The 23405-nt window shown below is 36.4% G+C and overlaps 1 protein-coding gene across 1 annotated transcript in view; it reads right to left on the bottom strand.

Annotated features, from left to right (window-relative positions):
- Nucleotides 1-23405, bottom strand: part of TTN (titin) — a 244079-nt gene that overhangs the window by 78555 nt on the left and 142119 nt on the right. The window contains exons 186-228 of the mRNA XM_080599478.1: nt 22503-22553; nt 21452-21847; nt 20965-21240; nt 20475-20750; nt 20177-20316; nt 19552-19678; nt 19197-19460; nt 18813-19079; nt 18412-18675; nt 17740-17879; nt 17489-17615; nt 17103-17369; nt 16734-17000; nt 15951-16217; nt 15714-15853; nt 14756-14882; nt 13878-14020; nt 11826-11949; nt 10691-10957; nt 10433-10530; nt 10090-10258; nt 9727-9993; nt 9336-9602; nt 8966-9244; nt 8451-8859; nt 8221-8345; nt 7859-8125; nt 7003-7272; nt 6605-6907; nt 6178-6480; nt 5624-5811; nt 5422-5536; nt 4610-4894; nt 4193-4344; nt 3908-4055; nt 3588-3765; nt 2763-2884; nt 2366-2653; nt 1976-2272; nt 1685-1871; nt 981-1096; nt 585-884; nt 43-342 (exon numbers count right to left, since the gene is read on the bottom strand). Coding sequence (XP_080455604.1) covers nt 43-342; nt 585-884; nt 981-1096; nt 1685-1871; nt 1976-2272; nt 2366-2653; nt 2763-2884; nt 3588-3765; nt 3908-4055; nt 4193-4344; nt 4610-4894; nt 5422-5536; nt 5624-5811; nt 6178-6480; nt 6605-6907; nt 7003-7272; nt 7859-8125; nt 8221-8345; nt 8451-8859; nt 8966-9244; nt 9336-9602; nt 9727-9993; nt 10090-10258; nt 10433-10530; nt 10691-10957; nt 11826-11949; nt 13878-14020; nt 14756-14882; nt 15714-15853; nt 15951-16217; nt 16734-17000; nt 17103-17369; nt 17489-17615; nt 17740-17879; nt 18412-18675; nt 18813-19079; nt 19197-19460; nt 19552-19678; nt 20177-20316; nt 20475-20750; nt 20965-21240; nt 21452-21847; nt 22503-22553 — 9363 coding nt within the window. The remainder of the gene's footprint in view (nt 1-42; nt 343-584; nt 885-980; nt 1097-1684; nt 1872-1975; nt 2273-2365; nt 2654-2762; nt 2885-3587; nt 3766-3907; nt 4056-4192; nt 4345-4609; nt 4895-5421; nt 5537-5623; nt 5812-6177; nt 6481-6604; nt 6908-7002; nt 7273-7858; nt 8126-8220; nt 8346-8450; nt 8860-8965; nt 9245-9335; nt 9603-9726; nt 9994-10089; nt 10259-10432; nt 10531-10690; nt 10958-11825; nt 11950-13877; nt 14021-14755; nt 14883-15713; nt 15854-15950; nt 16218-16733; nt 17001-17102; nt 17370-17488; nt 17616-17739; nt 17880-18411; nt 18676-18812; nt 19080-19196; nt 19461-19551; nt 19679-20176; nt 20317-20474; nt 20751-20964; nt 21241-21451; nt 21848-22502; nt 22554-23405) is intronic.

Below are 23405 nucleotides of genomic sequence, written 5' to 3'. Positions count from 1 at the left end.
AGCTGTTCTACTGACCACTCAGCTAGCAAATCTCATACTTACTAAAAGTATCTTTAGCAAGAACTGAATCTTCAATTTCACAATAGTCACTTTGACCAATGGCATTTTCAGCAGCCACACGGAAAACATACAGTGAGCCTTCAGTCAGTGGGCTCACTGTATACTTGGTATCTTTTACTGTTGTATCAACTGTCTGCCAGCCTTTTCTCCTTACGTCTCTCTTTTCAACAATGTAGTTGGTAATTGGGGAACCCCCATCTTTTTCTGGTACTGTCCATTTAAGATCCGCTGTGTTTTTAGTAATATTAATAACCTCAAGCCACCGAGGTGGTGAAGGAGGATCTGTAAAATATCAGTACAAGGAAAAGGTTGATATATTGCCCAGAAAAAGATCTTGGAAGACACAGAATAATACGGAAACTATAAAAACTTTGTGTTTTCCTAGATGAAGTAGGGTAGATTTTAGTATTTCATAAGCCTGGAAGAGTTCACTTGGTACCTACACAAGTAGGCAGACATAGGGCTTTTTAAAAATATAGTGAGAGCGTACTTGCAGTAGCAACACATTCTGAAACAGTACTTACACAGCCTCTCTTTGCACAGCACAGGGTCACTGGGTTCACTGGGCTCACTCTCTCCAGCCTTGTTCACAGCTCTTACACGGAATGAGTATTCTTGTTTCTCCATAAGCCCTTTGAGGAAGTGTTCAGTTGTGGGAACACCTTCAGCCACTCTCACCCACTCGTCTGTTCCAGTCTTTAATAGTTCAATGACATAAGATTCAATCTTTGCCCCTCCATCATGTTCTGGCTTTGTCCAGTTCAGGAATAATGATGTCTTGCCAACATCTTTCACTGTTGGCTTTCCAGGGGGCCACGGTGGATCTAGGCAGGAGCCCAATATTAATTACATGATTGAAAACAAACATACATATTTATATATTGTTAAATTAAACCAGTAAAAAGATGTGTTTATTATACCAATTGGGTCTTTCACTAAGATTGGCTCTGTTTCCTTGCTTGGTTTTCCAGGTCCTGCAAGATTCTCTGCCAAGACACGGAACTTATATTTCTTCTTATTAGTAAGACCTTTAACTCTGGAAATCAAAATTAAATTTGATTAAACAAAATCTATACATTAACTCTTGCCTAAAACGTTATCCTCCATACTCTTCATATTATAATTTTCTTTGACAATCTGAGACTACCTATGTTACTGTTAATGATATTATATGAAATGGTGAACATTCAGAATAGGTAAAATGCCAACAGTAGAATGGTGTGCTGTGATAGATAAATCGATGTGTTGAGAGCCATCTTGCATTTCTGCTTGTTGCATGATTGTTAGTTAATATGTTTCAGGAGGAAAAAAGAAAGGGATGTCAGCAAATCGATGCATTAGGTAGTTATGTCAGAGATTTTAGAATGTCTTATAAGTAATCACAAAGCACAGAAGTTATTAAGCATAACAGTTAAAAAAAATAATGAATGATTCAGTCTTCTGTAAAGACATTATTCTTTTTAAAGCTAATTATGAAATGAAATATGTCACCGGATGTTAGTTGGATCTCAACTTACTGAAGCAAGGAAAAAAGAGCAAGCACAATGTAAGAATTGTTTAAAAGGCTCCTTTTACATTTATATATCTCTGTTACCTATTTCAGTCTAAAGTGACTATATCTTACTTGAATGTTGTATCTTTCACTGGCATTTTATTGCATTTTATCCATTTATCCTGTTCAGGATCATATCGTTCAACCCAGTAGCCAGTTATGGGACTGCCACCATCTTCATCTGGTTCATTCCACGTTAGGGTCACTGAATCTTTAGTGACCTCTATAGGCTTGAGACCTGTTGGAGGGCCTGGTGGGTCTGTATAAAATAACAAATTAAAACCAACAAAATCAAAACCATCACAAATGTTTTTATTTCTGTTAAAATATTGTCAAAATTAAATATTCATTTAATCCACTAACCAAATGAATATTTTGCAATGATGGGGCTACACTGTGCTGGCTCTCCGATACCATACATGTTCTCAGCACTGACTCGGAAAACATATTCTTTATGAGGAGTTAAATTTGTAGCTCTGAATTTTGTGTCCTTGATAGTTGATGACAACTTATGCCATATTTCACTGTCCATAGCTCTTTTCTCAAGGACGTAGTTTGTAATTTTAGAACCCCCATCATCTCGGGGAGGATTCCATGTCAGAAGGCAGGATTCATTTGTGATTTCTGATACGTCAAATGCAGCTGGTGGACCAGGTTTATCTGTAGCAGACAAGATGCAAATGTTAATCTTCTGCTTGCATAACTCAGTATGTTACTGATGACTTTTATAAACAATACAAAATACAGGCATACCGAGAACATTAACTTCAACAACAGCAGTAGCACGTCCACTGGAATTTACAGCTTCTATAATATAGGTTCCACTGTCACTCCTTTTGCTGTCTGTAATAGTGACTGTAGAATGATTAGGTTTGGTTTCAATGGTGATTCTGTCATCAGGTCTTAGAATTTTGTCAGCCTTTGTCCAAGTAATCTGGGGCTCTGGCTTTCCAGTTACTTTAGCTGGCAGCTCAATTTTGGTTCCCGCTTTCACAGTGAGTCCAGCGAGCAGTTTCACATCTAAGAAAATTTCTGGAGCCTCTGATTTAGGAGAAAAGTAAGCCATTGTTATAGAAACCATATATCACATAATAAAGTGATAAAGGTAGAAATAAAGTGTCTATTGTAATTCAGTGATATACGTAATTACCTTTTGCATCAATGGCCTGAATATCATCTGTTGGCTTGCTTGGCTTGCTAGCTCCTATTCTGTTCAAAGCCTTAACCCGATATGCATACCACTCTCCTTCCTTCAGTTTTGTTACTTCCATTCTGGTTGTTAAAAACATCAACAAACAAATATTTAAAGTGTTGCAGATGATACAGTTACTTGAAGGGATATTATAGAATCATAGAACCCTTAAGGTTGGAAAAGACCTCCAAGACTATCTAGTCCAAATGTCTGCCTACCAGCAATATTACCCACTAAACCATGTCCCTGAGTACCACTTCCAGTCTTCCTTTAAACACCCCAGAGACGGTGACTCCACCACCTCCCTGGGCAATCTATTCCAATGACTAACCACACTTTCTGAGAAGAAATTTCTTCTAATTTCCACCGTGAATACTCGCCTGAACATGAGCCAGCAGTGTGCCCAGGTGGCCAAGAAGGCCAATGGCATCCTGGCTTGTATTGGGATCAGTGTGGCCAGCAGGACCAGGGAGGTGATTGTCCCCCTGTACTCAGCTCTGGTGAGGTAGCGCCTCAAGTACTGTGTTCGGTTTTGGGGCCCTTATTACAAGAAAGACATCAAGGCCCTTGGAGTGTGTCCAGAGAAGGGCTCTGAAGCTGTTGAAGGGCCTGGAACACAAGTCTCATGAGGAGCAGCTGAGGGAACTGTAGTTGTTTAGTGTGGAGGAGAGGAGGCTCAGGGGAAACCTTACTGCTCTCTACAACTCATGAAGTTGTGGCGAGCTGGAGGTCAGCCTCTTCTTGCAGATAAATAGTGATAGGACAAGATGTTAATTTACTTACTTCGTTTCAATAACAGGCTCCCCGCATGTCTCCCACTTATCTGTGCCACGTTGTGATTTTTCTACCAGATAACCCTTGATGCGGGCACCACCATCATATTTGGGAGGTTCCCATGTTAGGAAGATTCCTTTTGATGTTGGATTTCTCCATTTAACATTCTCTGGTGGATCAGGCACCGCTATTGAAAATTAAATACAGATTAGTTTCTAAGATACCATATAAGGGAGATTTTTTTTTCTATCTTCTCATAAAGAAAATCAGCAATGTTTTCAGAAACAGTCAGCAAGAAAATCACCAACAATGTGAAAAAGGTGACTCACTTGCTGGTGCTGACATATTTACAGGTTCATCAATATATGCAGGTTCTCCTGGGCCACATTTATTGCATGCAGAAACTCTAAATAAATATTCTTTTCCTTGGATGAGATCAGGAACAGTGAATTCTTGGTCAACAACATGATCCATAACCTAAAGAGAAGGAAGAATCCACTGTGCTTCTAAAATTTATTTCCAAAGAAAAATCACAAAAGTACGACATAAAATTCAGTAGCACATGTGGAAACAATATAGCAAACAGAAGCAGAATTGAGAAAAAATGAACTTACTTTGATCCATGTTTTCCGGCTTACTTCACGTTTTTCAATGATATAGCCAGTAACTGGACTTCCACCATCATCTTCTGGAGGTTCCCATGACAGCTGAACTGTGTTCCTGATTATGTCTAAAACTTTAAGTTCTCTTGGTGCACTTGGGCGAGCTAGAAATCGAAGAAATTTTATTAATTCTTCTGTAATCAGAACTTGTCAGATCATCTCTATTTCATTTACCCATCAAAAGACTTACCGTACTCATTCTTCCTGAAACAACTAACAGCTGGATGTTGAAAACAAGAAAAAACTTTTATGGGATGGATTTCTAGTTTTTAGTTATGTTTTAATATTCTTGGTTTACTGCAAGTTGTGTAATTTCACATTATTAATCTAAAAATGTTCTTGTTGCAATATATGTATCCGTCCACTTACCAATAACGTTAACATTAATTTCTCCTGAAACAGATGACACAGGGTTTTCTAATGTTAAGGTATAAATTCCTTTGTCTGGACGTTCACTTGGAGTAATTACAAGTTCTGCAAAGGAGGCAGTGGTCTTTATTGTTACACGATCACCCCCTTCTAAGACTTGATCACCAAAAGACCATGTGGCAGTTGGCACAGGGTAGCCAGTGATAGGAACACGGATCTTGATTGGCTCTGGAACAATAACTTCCAGTCCATCTTTAAATGCACTTAGGTCCATTGTAGGTCCAACTGAAAAAGTGAAAAATTGATTCCATGAAATATTTTCAGATGTTCTGAATATGGCTAATTATTTCTGTATGATTTCTGTATTATTTCTGTATTATTCTGCCTTATTCCGACTGTATCTCTGCTAGCAGGTTGCAGCTGTCTAGGCAGCTGTAGCTTATGACTCCCTAACTCTCCCAGCTAAATGTTGTTGTTATTTTTTGTTTGTTTGTTTTTGTTTTTAGAAATATGTCAGATCATAAGCTATTTTAGCATTACTAGATAGGAGATTAATCTATCCTTTAATATAAAAACTTTATAGTCTTTATAGTCTTTTTTTTTTTTTTTTTTTTTGAGTCTTCTCTGCCTTTTCCTCCTTCAGGAGGAAATGAAGGAGATGAAGGAGAAATAACTCAGAATCTCAAAGGTCTAAGGTTCTTTTTGCTAGTTGGCATCACTGATGGTGAAAGATATGCATCTTAGCCACTTGATGCGCTTTCATTGTGCATCTTTTCTGATAAAATATCTTTGATACATAGCATATGGCTTACCAAAAGTATCATCTGCAGTTAATGGCCCAATAGCCTCAGCTGGGTCAGACACACCAGCTGCATTTTCTGCTGAGACTCTGTAGTAATAACGGGATCCTGGTTTCAATCCAGTTACCTAAAAAGCACAAATAATTATTTAGTAACTCATATTAAAGATGATCTACACATTTTGTGTACTTTGTTGATGAATCAAACATCTTACCTTAAAAGTAAGAGCTGGTACTAGCTTTGGGTTACAGCGGATCCATTTGTCTGTTCCTTCTTCCAGCCTTTCAATAATATACCCTAAGATTGGGCTTCCGCCATCTTTAAGAGGAGGTTCCCATGTGAGCTGCACTGATGTCTTAGTTTGATCTGAATGATCAAGGTTAATGGGAGGACTTGGTCTCTCTGAAAATAATTTGAGAGAAACAAATGTTGGCAACTGGTAGAGGAATGTATCTCTGCATATCAGCTGTCTGTATCTTAAAGTACTAGTTTTAAAGCCTATGCAGAGGTTTTTTTCCAAATTGTTTTTTAAATTGAGGTTCGGTCCTAATTTCAGAGCTGAAATATTGGAAGTTCTTATTGTGTCAAATAATAGTAAGGTACTTCTTGTATGTTTAAATACTAAAGTCAGGAGAAGTTTAGCTACGCCCGTTATTTTCAGCACCCATTTCTCTGATTGCTTTTGGGAACATTCCTGTACACTTAGTATTTAAATAGCCAAAATGTCCTTAACTTGTAATGCAATCACAATAGAACTTGCATACTTACCAATTGGGTCCATAATTTTTACCGCACGTGTAGCAGGACTTGGTTTGCCAACTCCAATCATATTTTGAGCTCTTACTCTGAAAAAGTATTCTTCATTTTCCACAACATCAGTCAGGACAGCTGACAGTTCATCAGCTCCCGTGGTCATAGTTGGCTCCCATTTGATGGAAGCTCTGTTACGCAGTTCAATAATGTAGCCAGTAATTGGAGTTCCTCCATCATACTCAGGTACTTCCCAGGTAAGTGTAGCACCAAACCTGTTCACATCAGTAACTTCTACATTTTGAGGAGGACCAGGAACTTCTGCATTTTATTTTAGAGACAAAAAGGAAAAACAAGGTATGTGTTTCTCTATCTATTCTCTAGAGTTAGTAGTATTTTTTCCACACAGTCATAAAACACTGAGTTTTTCATAACTTCCGCTCACCAAATTTGCTCTTAGCTTCCACAGGTCTCTCTGTTTCCACTGGCTCACCAGTACCAACTCGGTTCCTTGCACTAACACGAAAGAGATACTCAACTCCTCCTTTTTGAAGTCCAGTAACTGTGTATTCACAATTTTCCGCACGATCAGTGACCATAATCCAGGTCTTACGTTTGATATCACGTCTTTCAATGACGTAGCCAATGATTTTGCTTCCACCATCACTTTCTGGTTCCTGCCAGGCAAGGCCAACTTCACCATCGTAAGTTTCAGTGACTTCTAAGTTTCTAACTGGACCTGGAACATCTAAGAAACATACAACAATAATTTAGTGCATTGCATCTTTTATTTGTTTTGGCCTAAAATATGGTAGTCAAGGTTTTAACATTGGGAGCTCTTACCAATGACCTCTACATTGATGAATGCTTCTGCCTGGCCATGTTTGTTTCGAAGTATAATCTTGTACCTTCCCTTATCTGATTTCTTTGCTTCATAAATTTTGAAGGTAGTGCAGTCAGTTGTTGTATCAACAGTTGTTGTTGGCAGACCTTCCTCCCCTTTCAACCATTCTGCTTCTGCTCTTGGGTAGGCATCATATGGAACAGTCATAGTTAAAGGCTTCCCAACATCAACGACAAGGTTTTGATCACCAGTCTTGATCCTAGGAGCAGCTAAGGAAGATCAATATGACAAGTGAGTACTTACAAATTATAAGAATGATGTATGTGCGAAGTCATCTAAGAAGCACACATAGAAAAGTAAAAGGAACTGTTGTGTCAATTCTAAACAAATTCCTTCATATATTTATTGGATTGCTCCAGAGAGCAAGAAACTCAGACATTATGTACCGTGCTCTCCTATAAAATGAAGGAAGAGGGAGCTGCTTTTTGACTATTAATTTTATTGGTCTGATCCTGTAAAAGACAAATGAGGAACTCATTGTCTTATATGACTGAAATGAGTAGGTCAAATAATTTGCATACTTTACATCTGCAGTGACCTAATGAAAAGATTTTGTATCCTATAAGCTCAATTTTTGCTCTTTACTGTAGACATTGAAAAGTGACCTATAATTTCCTTGACAGCTGGACAAGCATGGTATAATAAAAAAAATTTGTTGTCTGAATCATAATTCATACAGTTTAACAGACTTGCACTTGTCTTAGCCTGATTTCATATTCATTTTAATAACTTTACTTGAAGAGTTAATTCTCTGATCTCAAATTTTATAAAATAAATACAAAGCAGACATCTTACCTGCTAATTCAAGTTTAGCTCTAGCTTCTTTATCTTTAGCAATAAATCTGTATTCCCCTTGGTCACGGGGCTTTATATCGCACACCTGCAGCCTATGGACCTTTCCTTCACTCATCATCTGATGTTTGTCACCTTGAACAATAATCATGTTGTTTCTCAGCCACTTGACCTCCACACCATCTTTGTTCAACTCAGCCATGAAGATGACATCTGCACCAGGAGCTTCATAGATATCTTGTGGTGGTCGGATAATCTCAACAGGGATTTCTGAAGTAAACATCAATTCATTTGGTGGTATTAGTGTGTCATTTCTACTATCACTAAATAATGAAGAAATTAATCCTATTTAATTTTATACATACCTTCAACAAAAAGTCTTGCCCTAGATTTCCTGTCATCCACTCCACAGGAATATTCACACTCATCATCTAGTCTACAGTCTTTTATGATTAATCTGTGCAGGTTTCCATCCTTTTCAAACTGATATCTTTATGGGGAGAAAATAAGTAAGCAGCATTATAATACCCAGATAAAGATACAAAGTAAAGCAAATGTGTTTCGCATATTAGCAAGCATAATAAAATGTGCATACTTTTTGCCTTCTTTGATTTCTCTGCCATTTCTGTACCATCTCACACTAGCTTTCTCCTTGGAAAGCTGGCAGGTGAAGACAGCATCATCAAATTCAGTGACTGTCTGGTCCCGGAGATGTTCAATGAAGTCTGCTGGTGCTTCTGTGATGAGAAGTTCTGCAATAGATTTGTCTTGTCCAGCAGTTACAGTGTATTCACCTTCATCTATAAAGCCACAATCTTTAATGATGAGCGAGTGTTTGTATTTATCGATTTTATACAAAATGCGCTTGTTGAATGTGATCTCTTCACCATTCTTTGTCCATTTGAGAGTTGCATTAAGGCGATTGACTTTGCACCAGAATGTGACAGTTTTCTTTTCCATGGTCTCAATATCTTCAAGGGGCTCAACAATCCTGAGATCCTCCTCTGTTAAGACAAAAAATAAAATGTGATTAATTTACATCCTCATTATCCTTACGTGAAATTGAATACAGGATGATTAAACAGCTTAAATACAGTGGAAGCTATTTACCTAATACTGTTAATGCAGCAGAGCTCTTGACTTGTTCTCCTCTCTGGTTTGATAGTGAAATAGTATAGGTAGCTTGATCTTTCAACTGTGCATCCCTGATTCTGAGAGTGTAAACTAAATTCTTCTGGACAATAATATATTTGGCACTATCAAATATTGCTTCATCATTTTTGTACCATTTCTCTTTGGCACCTTCTTTATTGACTTCACAGTTGAAGATAATTTCTTGACCCTCATTAACTTCTTGGTCTTTAAGGGGAGTTATAATCCTGAGTTTTTCTGAAATTCAGAAAACAGAAGAAATATGACATCATGTAGTAGAAGGAATACAGTAAAATATGTACCTGTACATTGATAAAATAAAGCTTACCAATCACTGTTAAGCGTGCTGTAGCTTTAGCTTCACCAACCATGACAGTATACTTTCCTGCATCTCCTAGAGTAGAGTCTTTTATCACAAGCGTCCTCTTTTTGCCATCTGAAATTATGTCATACTTATCACCAGGTTCCAGAACTGTGTCACCCCAAAGCCACTGTACTGTAATTGCCTCTTTGGATACTGAACACACAAATTCAGCTTTGTCTCCTTCAAGAACCTCAAGATTTTGTGGTCTGGTAAGAAATTCTGCTGCAAGTTCTGAAAGAAAATATTTTTGTAGGTAAACATTTTACTTTCTATTTATGAAGAGAATAAACCAAATTATGTATTCTTATTGACCTTTTTTTTTCAGAAAATAAAGACACAAAAGTAACTCTCTTACCATGTACAGTAAGTTTTCCTGTTGTACTAGAGCTTGGGAGCTTGCAAGTGTATTTGCTAGCATCCTCAGGATGAGCATTACGTATGACAAGAATTCGCTTTCTACCATCAGAAATGTATTCAAATCTACCACCATCAGGCACTTCCTCATCTCCTTTAAACCAAGTAACTTCAGCATTAGGCTTTGAGATTTCACAGATCAATTTCACAGTGTCATTTTCATTTACTTCAAGATCAGGAAGATTTTTTGTGAAAACAGCCTCTTCCTCTGCAACAAGAATTTGGAAAAAAAACAATTAAAACCTTTCATCAAAATAAGATTTTTTCTTCTTCATATATTAGATTATTAAAAAGGTTTGTTCACCTAACACTGTAAGTAGGCCAGAAGTTCGAGCTGTTTTTGCTTCACAGGCATATTCAGCTTCATCATCAAGGACACATTTACTGATAACAAGAATGTGTTCTGTGCCTCTGGAAATTATGTCATATTTCTTGCCTTTTCTAATTTCAATGCCATCCTTAAACCACTTCACCTGTTTTAGAACAAATTGACATGCTTATTAACATTAATATACTTACAATAGATTTCAGTTGTGTATTGTTTTGCAACAACACTATGAAGTTGTGAACTAAAAACAAAACAAAATAAAAGCCCCAACAACCTGTAGTAAAAGGAATTACTCAGATTAAGAATTATTATTATTAACCTTAACACCTGGACGAGAAATTTCACATTCAAACCGAGCAGATTCTTTTTCTTTTACTTCAAGGTCAGTTAGTGGTCTCAGGAACTCAACACGAATTGCTACAGAAAAAGAAAGAAAGAAAAAAAGAAGATAAATTGCTGCACTTGATATTATTTATTGCTAGTCATAGACACTAGTACATAGTGTCTATATGCATAGACAATAGTACATAGTGTCTCTAGTACTTAGATATTTTCTGGAAATTTATAAATGACTCACGTTCTACATTGAGAAAACATGATGTCTTAAAATCTTTAGCATCACAGGTGTATGTTTTTGCATCATCCAGTGTACAGCCGTGGATAATGAGTTTTCTGACCCTGCCATCAGAAATGATATCATACTTCTTTGTCTTGTGAATTTCTTCTCCATTTTTGAACCATTTCACTTTTGCATTTTCCCTGGAAACTTCACATTCCAGTACTGCAGTGGCCTCCTCTTCAACAGTCTGGTCCTCAAGTGGTTTAGTAAATTCAACTGGAGGTTCTGAAAGGAGGAGACAGATTTTTGATAGAGAAGATCCAAATTTTATCCGGCCTTCTGCTAATACAGAACTTTCCCATGTGGTTTACTAACTTTTTTTTTTGACTGAATAATTAACAATGCTCTTAGACTTCTCTACTAAAGTTTTTTATTATTTTAATCCCTAATAATACTCAGTTAATTCAGCCAATTTCCTCATTTTCAGCTTACTGTAAAATAGTTTCAATGATCTCCTTGTCCAAGACTATTTTACTCACAAATCATTATCACAAAGACTTGCAACTCAGTTTCTTTAGCCACTCTACAGCCATGTGAGCTCAGTGACTCTGAAGTTCTACCCTGAACTTTAGGAACTTTTTTTTTCTTTGAATAGCTAAATTAGAAGCGTGTGCAGTTTTTTTTTTTTTTTTTTTTTTTTTTTTTGACTTCTTAGCTTCACATAGCTAAGAAATCTAGCCAATATTCTATCACTTGACTGGTGTCATAGTTGTACTCTCAGGTTTCTAGATACTCTAATGCAAGAATCAGAAGCAAGCTGTGAGGAGATACAATAGCCAGTATTCATGGGTTATGTTGAGGCCAGTTGAATGTTCAAATCTGCAGTGAAGCTCTGGAAACCTGAATTCAACTCCCACATCTGACATGTTTCCAGTATTCCTTTGTTTTCCCAGCCCTTCTGTGAAGCATAAACATTTTAACTAAGTGGATATTTTAATCATGAAAGTTGTCTACCAGTCCAGTATTGCATGTATGAACCTCCTAATCTGATATATGGTGTACATATAATATATACATATTATGTCCTTTTGCAGGGTGAATCATGAACAGACTATTAATAGAGACTATGGTATAATTAAAATGACTGACTTACCTTTCACAAAAAGATTTGCTTGAGTTCTGAAATCTTTTGCAGTCAGTGAAACTTCTCCTGCATCTGTTAACTTGACATCTCTAAGAGTAAGTGTGTGAACTCTCCCTTCAGCACGTGTGACAACCTTACAAAGTACATAAAAAAATACTTGCGTAAATATCTAGAACAAATATTTGAGGAACATTTAACGAAATAGTTAACTGTTATTTATTGTTACCTGTGGAGGTTTTTTTGTTTACTTTTATATGAAGTTTGGATTATTTCCTTTTGTATACACTAGATAGATCTCAAGATACAAATGTCGTGAGGATTTTGAGAATCATTTCTGTTTTGTTCTTTCACTTATGAGAAATTGGAATTTTATGTTACCACACATTTTACTTCTGTCTTTATATTAGAAAACCTGAGTTTACTACCAAAGTTCAGAATGAACCTTGAGATCACGTTCATTTTGAACATGTACTAATAAATGCCAAATTAAGTAGTTTATAAGTTTATAACTTTATGGGAAAATTTATTATTCCTGTCTACATCAAAGTAAAAACTTTTAGAGAAATTTAAAGGGGTCTGGCACCCTCCCCATATACCCCTTTTCAAATACTAAATTGACTTTCTATTATCAAGTTTTGGTAGGAAGTTCTGCCTAAAAGAACATTTCCATTTTTTTTTTCTTTGCATGATTAAAATACGTGATTCTTTGCAATCATGCATTTTAACAGGGTACTCCTACATAAACACCACTTCACAAAATTTCAGCTGAAGACAAATGACAGTTTTGAGTGTATATGTAAGCTGAAGGAAAATTTTTTTTCCCATGTAATGCAAATGACAACACAGATAAGAACAAAATAATATTCCATCATACAGAACTACTGAACTTGTAGTATCTTGTGAGGCAGTAATAACTAACAAGTCACTGTAGTGATTAATAGCTTTCCATATTTTTATAGCTAGGCTGAGAAGTGATTACCTTGATTTATTAAATGTCTCTTCTGTTGATTTTCAGTTTTGCCTATCTATCTTTAAACATAGTAATGGGGTTGCTACTTCTTTGATGTTTTTTTTCTGACTTCTATAATCTATTTTTTGTAGGAGATAGTTTTAATTTAAGCAAATTTGGTAAAGCTTTGAAAGATCTATTTCCCAAAACTGAAAACAAACTGTTAAAATTATATCTTAAGGTAAAAAATATGTACTGAAGTATTGTTAGCCACATTATTACAGTTTCTTAAACTTTGCTACATCATATGATGCCTTTAAAGTTTGCTTTGTATGAGGTTTGCAACTGATACTTTCATTTGCATTACCTTCCCTTAGGGCTAATATGTAAAAAACAAACAAACAAACAAACAAACAAAGAAAAACAAAATAAGTCTTAAAACCAGTCATATCATTTTTTTATTTTAGCTTTTTACAGTATCTCCTCTCCCATTAACTTCAAATATTAAATTGGCTGCATTCCACACTACTCAGATCTCAAAGCTAAGAGTCAGCACTTGATGAAGGGTTAAAAATAGTTAGTGAGAAGTGCTTGACAAGCAAACCTGCTTAGAAAGTTATCTGGAGAGCCAGAACAAATGCCTGAAATGGAATTCGAATCCTCTTAATCCCCTTATATGCAGAATTGGACTGCAACTCAGCATTCAGGAGAAAAAAAGCATTTCCTGATAGCACCTTTCAAAACCCCCTCACTGTTACTGCAATTAATCTGAGAAAAAAAAATAAAAATCATTCAGTATCTCTGTAGCTCAGTCTCCCACAGAATCAGGCACGTAAGTCATAGTTTCCCTTTGTACAATAAAAACTTATAGTATTCCAGATCCTCCAACTTCTCCAGGGGAAAAAAAAAAAAAATAGAAGAAAAAAAAAAAGAAAGCCATGTCTGATTCAGTGAGGATTTACCATTTTTCCATTCAACACAGTAGCACTATTACATTCTTGTGACTTAGCAATTCTACTGGTAGAAAGTAAATGAGAAATAATATGGAGAAGAAGAGTGAAAGAGAGGAAGGAGTAGCAAACATGAGGGAAAATAAAGTTTAGTCTCCTTACCTTATCACTGGGTTCCAGTTTCTTTCCTTGCAAGAACCACTCTACTGGGATTCCTTCATAAGAGAGTTCGCAGTCAAAGGTTGCTGATTCCCCAGCTGTCACTGTTACATCCTTGAGGGGTCTCAGCAAGCCTATTACTCGAGCTTGGTAAGAAGACAACATTATTTTCAGATTAGTCACTTGTACCCAAGAGAGAACCACTGTCCTTATGTACTAATCTCCATGGTGGCTTCCCTCAAGAGAGACAGACATCGCAGTGCTGCTTGTTTAATTCCCTAAATAGAAGGGGCCACCCTGGGGCTTTAGGGGGAGGGCTAGTGACCGAAAATTTCCTATTTGCAGAGTGCGTTTCTTTAAATTGAACAAGGTCAGCAGGAAAGTTGCTGTGCATCTGTCTCTCTGCCAAGCCCTGCATGCCTCTTGCTAGATAAGGCATGTGTTTTCCAAAATAGCGAGGGCTAGGATTGGAGTGGGAAACAAGTGGTCTTCAACCATGTGGTCTGTCCCTGTCCATCACATTCTTAACCCTATCCCCAAATATCACTGTGATCCCATCCTCTCAGGTTAACATGATATTTCAATGCTGTAAAGCCTCTGCTTATGATACTTTGATTTCATAACTGCATATGATGCCAGACCATGAAGAAGCATTCAAAGCCATCTCCTTACTTTTTCTTTTCCTATATGAATAAACTACATAAATTACAAACATAAATAAGTAAATGGAGAAAGAAAGAACATTCCTTAACTTAAAGAGGTGAAGACAGCTTGAGTAATTAATATTTGAATTGCTGTTCTAGAAATAATTGCTCTGGGTTGAGTATAGTGTAGAGATTTTTCCACCTTGTTTTCATTTAGGTAATTTCAAAGACACTTACGTTTCACTCGAAGGTGAGCACCAGATTTAGCATTTGCTGCTTGGAAATCTACTCCACCAGCTTGATCTAAGCGTACGTTATACAGTGTAAGGAAGTGCTTTTTGCCTTCTTCCTTGATTTCACAGTCCTTCAAAAAGAAAAGTGAAGCAAATTTTTTCAGTATCTTTTTCATGCTCAGCACAAGAGCCCATATTTCTCTTCATACCACGGGTCCATTATTTCCTCCACAAAACTCAGACCCAAACTCCCTAAAATATGCCCTCTAAACTTTCATCCATAGTCTAGCCCCTTTCCTTTCAGTCTCCTCTGTTCTAATACAATCTACTTCTTCTTAGCAAGAAAGGGCAAGAAGCAATGCATTAATGAGAGTGGCATGTATGTGCTGATTGACTAGCCAATATATGCAGATGCAGACCGGTCAGAAGGCTGAGAAGAAATAGGAAATACTAAGCTTTTGTTGTCCCTTTTCCTTGAGAAGGGTCTTTTTCTTTTACCCTCACACTGATTTTCTTGGAACTTTTTATCTTTGTGTATTTTTCACATCAGTACTGTAACATCAAAGCATTGCCAAATTACAGTTAGTCATGATTGTACCATTTTTTTAATTTCCATATCCTACCAGCTAGGACTTAAGAATATTTAATTAAGCATTATGCCATTTTAAACAAATTTCAGCTACCAGAGCAATAGTGAAGAGTTTGAAAATGTGATCCACATCTATCTAAAACAAACATAACCCAAAAAAACAAAAGGTAAATTCACTGAATCCAAAGGTTCAATTTTTAAATGCCGTTACGTTTAAGAGAATTATGTGTGGTCTTAGCACTTCAGATACATGATTATAGAAAGCAGAAAGAGTTTTCACTTAATTTCTGCAGCTGTCTGCTTCTCCCTCACATCCCAGTTCCATGCAAGTTGTTGAGCCACACGTAAGTAACATCTTAAAATATCTGCTTACAGGTGATTCAGTCAGGGGTTCTCCTTTTAGTTTCCAATTGCCATGGACACCTTCCTCAGAGATTTCAATATCAAAACGGGCAGTCTCTGTCTCAATCACCTCCACGCTGTATAGCGGACGTATGATCTCAATATCCCTGTCTGGGGAGGTGGGTGCGAAAAAGTGATTGATTACCTCAGTCACTAATAAACATCCAAAAGTTCTCTTCAACATAGCAACCCAATAAAATAACCATACCTTCAATATTGAGGTTAGCAGAGGTTTGATCAGTACCACAATCACAAGTGTATTTTCCAATGTCTTTCTTCAAAGCTTTCTTGAGGATAAGTATTCTCTTTTTGCCATCAGCCTTAATAACAACATTCTTTGATGGAGTAATTGGTTTGCCATCCTTCATCCATTTCACCGGGGCATCTGCTTTGCTGATTTCACATTGTAAAATCACTTCGTCTTTCTCTACAGCAGTATAATCCTGAAGCTTCCCAGTGAAGTAAGGGTCTCCCTCTGCAAGTAAAAGTTAAGACATCTTTTAATGTGAAGATTAAGTCTTTCAGAAAGGAAAAGGGTTCTTACCATCAGATACATTTCATGCTTATGCCCTGCAAGGGGGATTAAATACAGTCCTTATAATTATTGCATAGTTATGTCGCAAAAAGAGAGAATAACAAATAGCTAAGAAAAAAGTCAGTGTACTACTCATGTTACTGACAACATGATTTTGCTGTTCTGGTAGATTCAGAGCACCATACAAGTATTTTATAGCTATTTTCACCACACTTGGATGAAATTTTGAAGAGATTTCAATTATCCTTTTGGAAAGTGGAGCCCCAAGGAATACAAGCAAATTGTCAAGTTGTCAAAAATCACCAAGTAAGTTTAGGCCAAACCCCCAAACCGAACCAAACCAAACCAAAAAAAAACCAAATCAAACAAATCCCAAGACTTTCTGATGATTATTCATTTTTCATTAATAATACTTCTGATAATATACATCATGTGAATTCTTTTGGGTATGCTTACCAAGAACAGTGAGTTTAGCTTCTGAGGATTTGCCCATAGCTTCCACTCTAATCTGAGAAGTATCATCAATAGTAAGATCTTTGATTGTGAGTGTATGAAATTTTCCATCATCTGTCATTGAAACCACTTTACTGGTATGTAATCGCTGGTCATTCTTGAACCAGACAACAGGAATATTTTCATGTGAGAGTTCCACCGTGAACACTGCAGTTTCTCGCTCCTTTTTTGTTATATCCTTGAGAGGAGTAATGAATTTCAGGCGAATACCTATATCAACAAAACATTTCATTAATAATAATGCTACCAATAAAAACTGTTCAAAGACAACTATGGTGTAACTCTTCCCTAGAAAGGCAAAGTCAGACAAACCTTCGATAATTAGTTTTGCGCTTGTTCTCTTATCTTCAGCTTCAAAACTATATTTAGCTTCATCGTCAAACACAACAGATTTAATAATCAGAGCATGTTTTGTTCCATCTGAAATAATTTCAAATCTTTCATCAGGAGTGATCTCTTGTGTTCCTTTTAACCAACGGAAAGCCTTGGGTTCTCTAGACACTTCACATTCAAACTTGGCTTCATCCTTCTCAAAGACCTTCACATCACTTAGTGGAGTGATAAAGATGAGAGGCAATTCTGAAATCAAAGAAGAGCACTTTCAGTTCTGTAATAGGTTTATATAGATCTTTCTGCTACTAGATTTGTTCTAGTGCCCTGAGACACACATGGAAATGTTGGCAAACTGCAGACTCTACCTTTCACTTTCAGACTGGCAGCACTTTTAGCATTAGCAGCTTGGAAAGACACTTCTCCAGTCATATCCAGTTTGCAGTTATGAAGGAGAAGAATATGCTTCTTCCCATCCTCAATTATTTCACACTCCTGGTAATAAAGAAAAAAGAACCCATCAAAATATGAGTATTCTAGGAAACTACTCAGCCAACATTATCATCAAATATGTTTTCCTAGTGTAAATTATGATCTAAAAATAGAGCAGCAGTCTCACAGGTGAAGGTGTTAGGGTCTCTCCCTTCAGCTTCCATATAGGATGAACATCAGGCTCAGAAATTTCAATTTCAAAACGTGCTGTTTCACCAACAAATACTTCCACTCCATACAGTGGGCGTTCCACTTTAATTAAGCGAGCTAAAAGACAAAAAAAAAAGTTCACATCTACTTATTCATTCTATAACATAGAAATGCAGGACTGGAAAGGATTTCAGCTCTCTTATTATCCCTTCTTTAGGAAATTCATATACTATCACCGACAAGTATTTATCTAACTTCTTTTTAAAAAAGCTCAAGTTTGGGCAGTATATAACCTCCTTCTGTAATATGTCTGAAAGTTTAGTTAGCTTCAGTAAGAATATTTTTCCATGTAATTAACTTATATGTTACAGTTAAATAAATTGATTTTTTTTCTCCTGACTGGAAATGGACATAGAGAAAAAAATGATCATCGCTGTCATTAAAACAGCCATTTATATATCTTAAGATATATTGTCTCTTCTCATAAATATATTTGACAATTGTAAATTTAGATATTTCAACTAGTCATCATAACAACATGTTTTCTAAAGGCACAATTTTTGCTGCTGTACTCTAGAGAATGTCTGTTTGCCTATAGTGTTTTACAAAGGTTTCAGTACTTTCCCTTAGCCAAGGCATGATGACTTACGCTCAACGCCAACATTAGCATTTGTCTTGTCTGTTCCACAGTCACACTCATAAACACCCTTATCACTCTCTGCAGCCTTCTTGATCGTTAGGATACGGCGCAAGCCATCTGTTTTTATGGAAATTCTGCTTGAAGCAACTAGTTCTTCACCATCTTTGTACCATTTTACTGGAACATCTTTGCTAAGCTCACACTCCAGTGTAATATCATCTTTCTCCACAGCACTGTAGTCTTGTAATTTCACAGTGAAGTATGGATCAGCCTCTACAAAAGGCATATTGGATATGAAACATTAAATTAGTCATATAAATTTACTAAAAGATCAATATTTTGTCACACTCCACTTATTAACATTGTTTATACTTACGCTATAGTGTGTTTTATATTGTTTCTATAATTACCTAAGACTTTGAGGTTTGCTTGTGTGTTCAAGTCCTTGACTACAGCCTTTATTTCGGAGATATCATCAAGTGTCACTTCTCTCATTTCTAGTTTATGAACTTTGCCTTCTGAAGTAATTACAACTGTTCTGCTTGTGTGGAGTCTCTTATCATTTTTGTACCATTTCACTGGCATGTCTTCATGAGAAAGCTCAAACTGAAAGTGAGCTGTTTCTCCTTCTTTCACTGTTTGATCCTGTAGAGGTGAAATGAACTTCAGCCTCACACCTATAGCATAGAAAGAAGGCACACGTAAGTACCTCTGGAAAAAACGCTAATGTGATTTTAAAAGATACTTATTTACATATTTATTATTTATTGTTTTGTACGTAATAAGATACTTGCCTTCCACAAACAATCTTGCTGTGCTCTTCTTGCCATCAACTTCAGCAGTGTATTCTCCCTCATCATCAAACTGAGAATCATTGATTACAAGAATATGTTTCTTTCCATCTGCAATGATGTCGAATTTTTCTCCAATTTTCAGTATATCATTGCCCTTAGACCATATAACATTGGCTTCTCTGGTAAGGACACATTCAAACCTTGCTTGGCGTTTCTCAGGGACAGTGACATCTTTTAGGGGAACTGCAAAGTCCAGTTCAATTTCTGGAAACAAAATGGAACACGTAGTTTGTAACATACTCAAAGTGAATTCTTTGTAAGTTGATGTTGTACTCCATTTCATGGTGCATTGTACCTTTCACTGTCAGGATAGCTGTAGTAACTGCATTAAGTGCTTGGTAAAGGACTTCACCAGCTTGGTCTAACTTGACTTTGTGCAAGGTTAGGAAGCGTTTCCCTCCTTCAGCTTTGATTTCACATGTCTGCAGGGATGACAGACTTTGGTAAATAAAATGCAGATACCTTGCTGCTATATATTTTTAATAAAGGAATTCTATAAATATTTGATACACAGTAATGAGTCAGTCAGAAAGAAGACTGGACTTATTCCTCAGTTAAAAGTAACAATTTTAACTCAAAAATTATAATAATAATAAAAAAAAGAGCACATTTCTTCAGCCTTCCAGAGTTTTTTTAAATGTCAGCATAGTCCTCTGCAATGTACGTAAGATGTTTTTATTATTGTCATAATAATATGCTGCAATTCTGTGAGAAAATAAAGCAGTTCAAAAGATTGCCTTTAAGGTACATAACTCTTATTTCAATAAACATTTTTTTAATAACCAAAATGTTTAGACTTTCTACATTCTGGACTGAGTAAAAATGGCATGCCTGCAAAGATCATACCACAATGACTGAAGTGAACCTGATCACAGTGTTTAATTTTAAGTAAACTATGTTATTAAATCAAGGATGCTTACAGGTGAGGGTCTCAGGGTTTCACCTTTCAGCTTCCATTCACCAGGAATATCTTCCTCAGATATTTCTGTATCAAAGTTTGCTGTTTCTTTCTCGTAAACTGTGACATCCTCTAACGGCTTCAGAAGTTCAACTTCACGTTCTAGAATATACAAATTAGCACATAAATAATTAGGGCAAGTTTTGATAGAGCTTTATAGGAAGTCAGGTTACCTTTTTTTTTTTTTTGCTTGTTTGTTTAGAGATTTTTGAATTTTGACTTTTCATTTTTGAATATAAAGCAAATAAAAGGTTCCTTACCCCCAAGGGTTAGTTTAGCTGGGTATCTGCGACCTTCAACTTCCACTGAATATTCTCCAATATCAGCAGGGCCAGCATTCTTGATTTTCAGGAAAATTTTATTTCCTTCTTTCAAGATTTCTGTCTTGTCAGTCGGTTCAGCAGGAATTTCCTCATCTCCTTTAAACCACTTAATGTTTGGTGTATCCTTAACAATATCACAGGTGAAAGTAGCTGTTCCTTTTGGTTTCACATGCTGGTCTCTTATAGGCTTTACTAACCAGTCTCTTATCACTTCTGCATAACAAGTTACACAATAATACAGGTTAATGGACTTTTAATATAAATAAAATAGAAGAAACAGAACTTACAGATTTTATATTACAACAAGCTTTTAATATCTGTAAAATGTTATCTGCCAGTTTATATTGTAATGCTATGTGGAAAATACTAATTTTAAAACAGCCCCAATATCCCACAGAGAAAGGAGAACATGATTTTGATTGCTTACCTACTACCTTAACACAAGATGAGCATGACAACTCAGAGTCTTCCACAGTAACAGTATAGGTGCCAGTATCAGCATCATCTGAATCAGTGATGGTGAGGGAATGCGACAAACCAATAATACCCAGAGCAAATTTCCCAGGCTTGTCTTTGATGATCTTCCCATCCTTTCTCCAAACCACACTTCTTTCTTTATTAAGCTCACAGGTCAAGTACAGTGGCTGGCCTTTAATCACAGTGACTTCTTCTTCAAGTGTTTTCACAAACCGCACTGGGAGTTCTGCGGGAAAAACAATGTTTTGATTTGTCTCATTTGTATACAGAATGTGTGATGTAGAATATCTTACATATTAAATCAAATTGTGTAGTGATCAATGAAAATCAAAGAATGCATCTAACGATTGCTGTAAATTCAGAATGTACCAGTAAAGCTAGAAAGCTTTAGGAGTAGCTAGCCTTTAAATTATTGACAGATCTGAAACAGGGATTACCTTCAACAATGAGTTTGGCTGTAGAGGTCTTCTCTTTGTTACCCAGTCGTAACACACAAGTATATTCACCAGCATCTGATAGCTGGACATCAATAATATGCAGCTTCCTATCTTTGCCATCTGCGATAAACTTGTGCTTTGGGCTCTCTCGGATGTTACTTCCATCTTTCATCCAGCTGGTAATTGCAGTGGATGGTGAAATAAGGACTTCAAAGATTGCAGAAGACCCAACAGATTCTGCTTCTGTCAGGACTATATCTTTCATCTCCTTGACAAACTTCAGTGGCACAGCCTTGAGTTGATAAGTGAATGGAGGCTCTTCAGGAGGTTTTTCACCACCACTGCCTGGCCTGAGTTTCCTTCTTTCTGCATCTGCTGGTGAAGGTGTCTTCTTGGCTGTAATTCAGATACAGAAATTAATAATCTAACCCTGATTTATTGCTTTTATTGTAAGTATTCTGCAGAGCCAAACTTGAATGGGTTTGTGACCCACCTGTTTCACTGATGCATTTCAGTGTTGCTGGACCCTATGCCTCTAATGGAATTTCAACAGAGCTAGCAAGTAATGTTAAATTTTTGTTATATTACCTGAACTGAAATAATTGGGTCTCTGTTAGTACAATTGTGCTGACCAAGTTTTACTATGTCATCTTTCAAAGATTTACTCCTGATTACCAAATCTCATCTACTGAGACCAAAACATGGGAGAACAGAATCATGCATTTATGTCTTGAATCTGAAGGGATAGGTATTTTGAGGGTAACTGTGTTTAAACTTCACAACTGTTTGATTTTTATGAATTTCAAAGGAGGTGAAGTAGTTCTGCCACTGTCTCTTCTTTGCCCCAAGTGGACTAGTTGTGCCCTGAAGGGGAATGCATAGCCTTGCTTACATGATGAAGCTGTGCCGGGAGGCTGCACAACCTCTAACTACATACATACTATATCTGACTCTGGACCTACCTAACATTCTCATAATGTCTAACTATTGAAACAAGCATGGAAAGGTTAACAGTCATTCCCCATCACAGGCATTTTATAATAACTTTTACCTTTGACTGGGCTGATACCCTTCGGAGTTTCTTCTTTTGATGGCTTGGCCTCTGAAGCAGAACAGCAATAGCATTAGGAATGGAGTTTAATAGACTTACATATGAAAATTAAGACAAGCATTTTTTTTATTTTTTATTTCTTTTTTACAAATCAGATATTCTCTTTCTTTAGTTATATACACATACAAGGGAAGGAAGATATAGACATACATATATATCTGTACAGCTTATACAATCTATATCTGAATGGTAAGTTCAGCATCTTCAAGGGTGGAAAAGTCATATATTCAGCAGTGAGGACTGAAAGGCAGCTTAGGAACTCCTAGTTCCTCAATTTATTGTCTTGTCCCTTATTTTGTAAAATTCTGCCATTCCCTGACACTTTTCTCACAATTAAACTCTTGATCAATACTCAACCATCAACCAAAATAGTTCAAGTATCTATTAAAAAATGTGTTAACTGAGCAAAGCACACACTTTTACTAACGAAGACAACAAAAACATATGTTGTAAAAATTAAATATATGTTTTGGTACAATGTGACATTCTCACGCGTTCCATCAGTTGCCCAAATTGTGACGACACATCTAAAACTTTTGAAAATATTTCCCCCAGTATACTGCTTCTCATCATCATTTTGTGTAAGAAAATATAAAATACACTTTTAATGTCAGAATGATGTGAATGAAATGCAGGACAGATTTTATTGCAGTGGATGGAAAAATGAATACTAGGAGAAAAGTTTTAGTTTTTCTGAGGAGATAATGACATGTAACATGATTTATACTGTCTTACAAAAAGGTAAGGCTCAGACAATGAACATAAACTACATGGATATACATACATAGAGTACGACAAACATATCAAGAGTGGCTGAATGCCAATGCAGCCAGCTAATACACT

Source organism: Anser brachyrhynchus, assembly GCF_964034855.1.
Source record: "Anser brachyrhynchus genome assembly, chromosome: 7".
Taxonomy (NCBI): domain Eukaryota; kingdom Metazoa; phylum Chordata; class Aves; order Anseriformes; family Anatidae; genus Anser; species Anser brachyrhynchus.
This window is presented reverse-complemented; position numbering and strand designations above follow the sequence as displayed.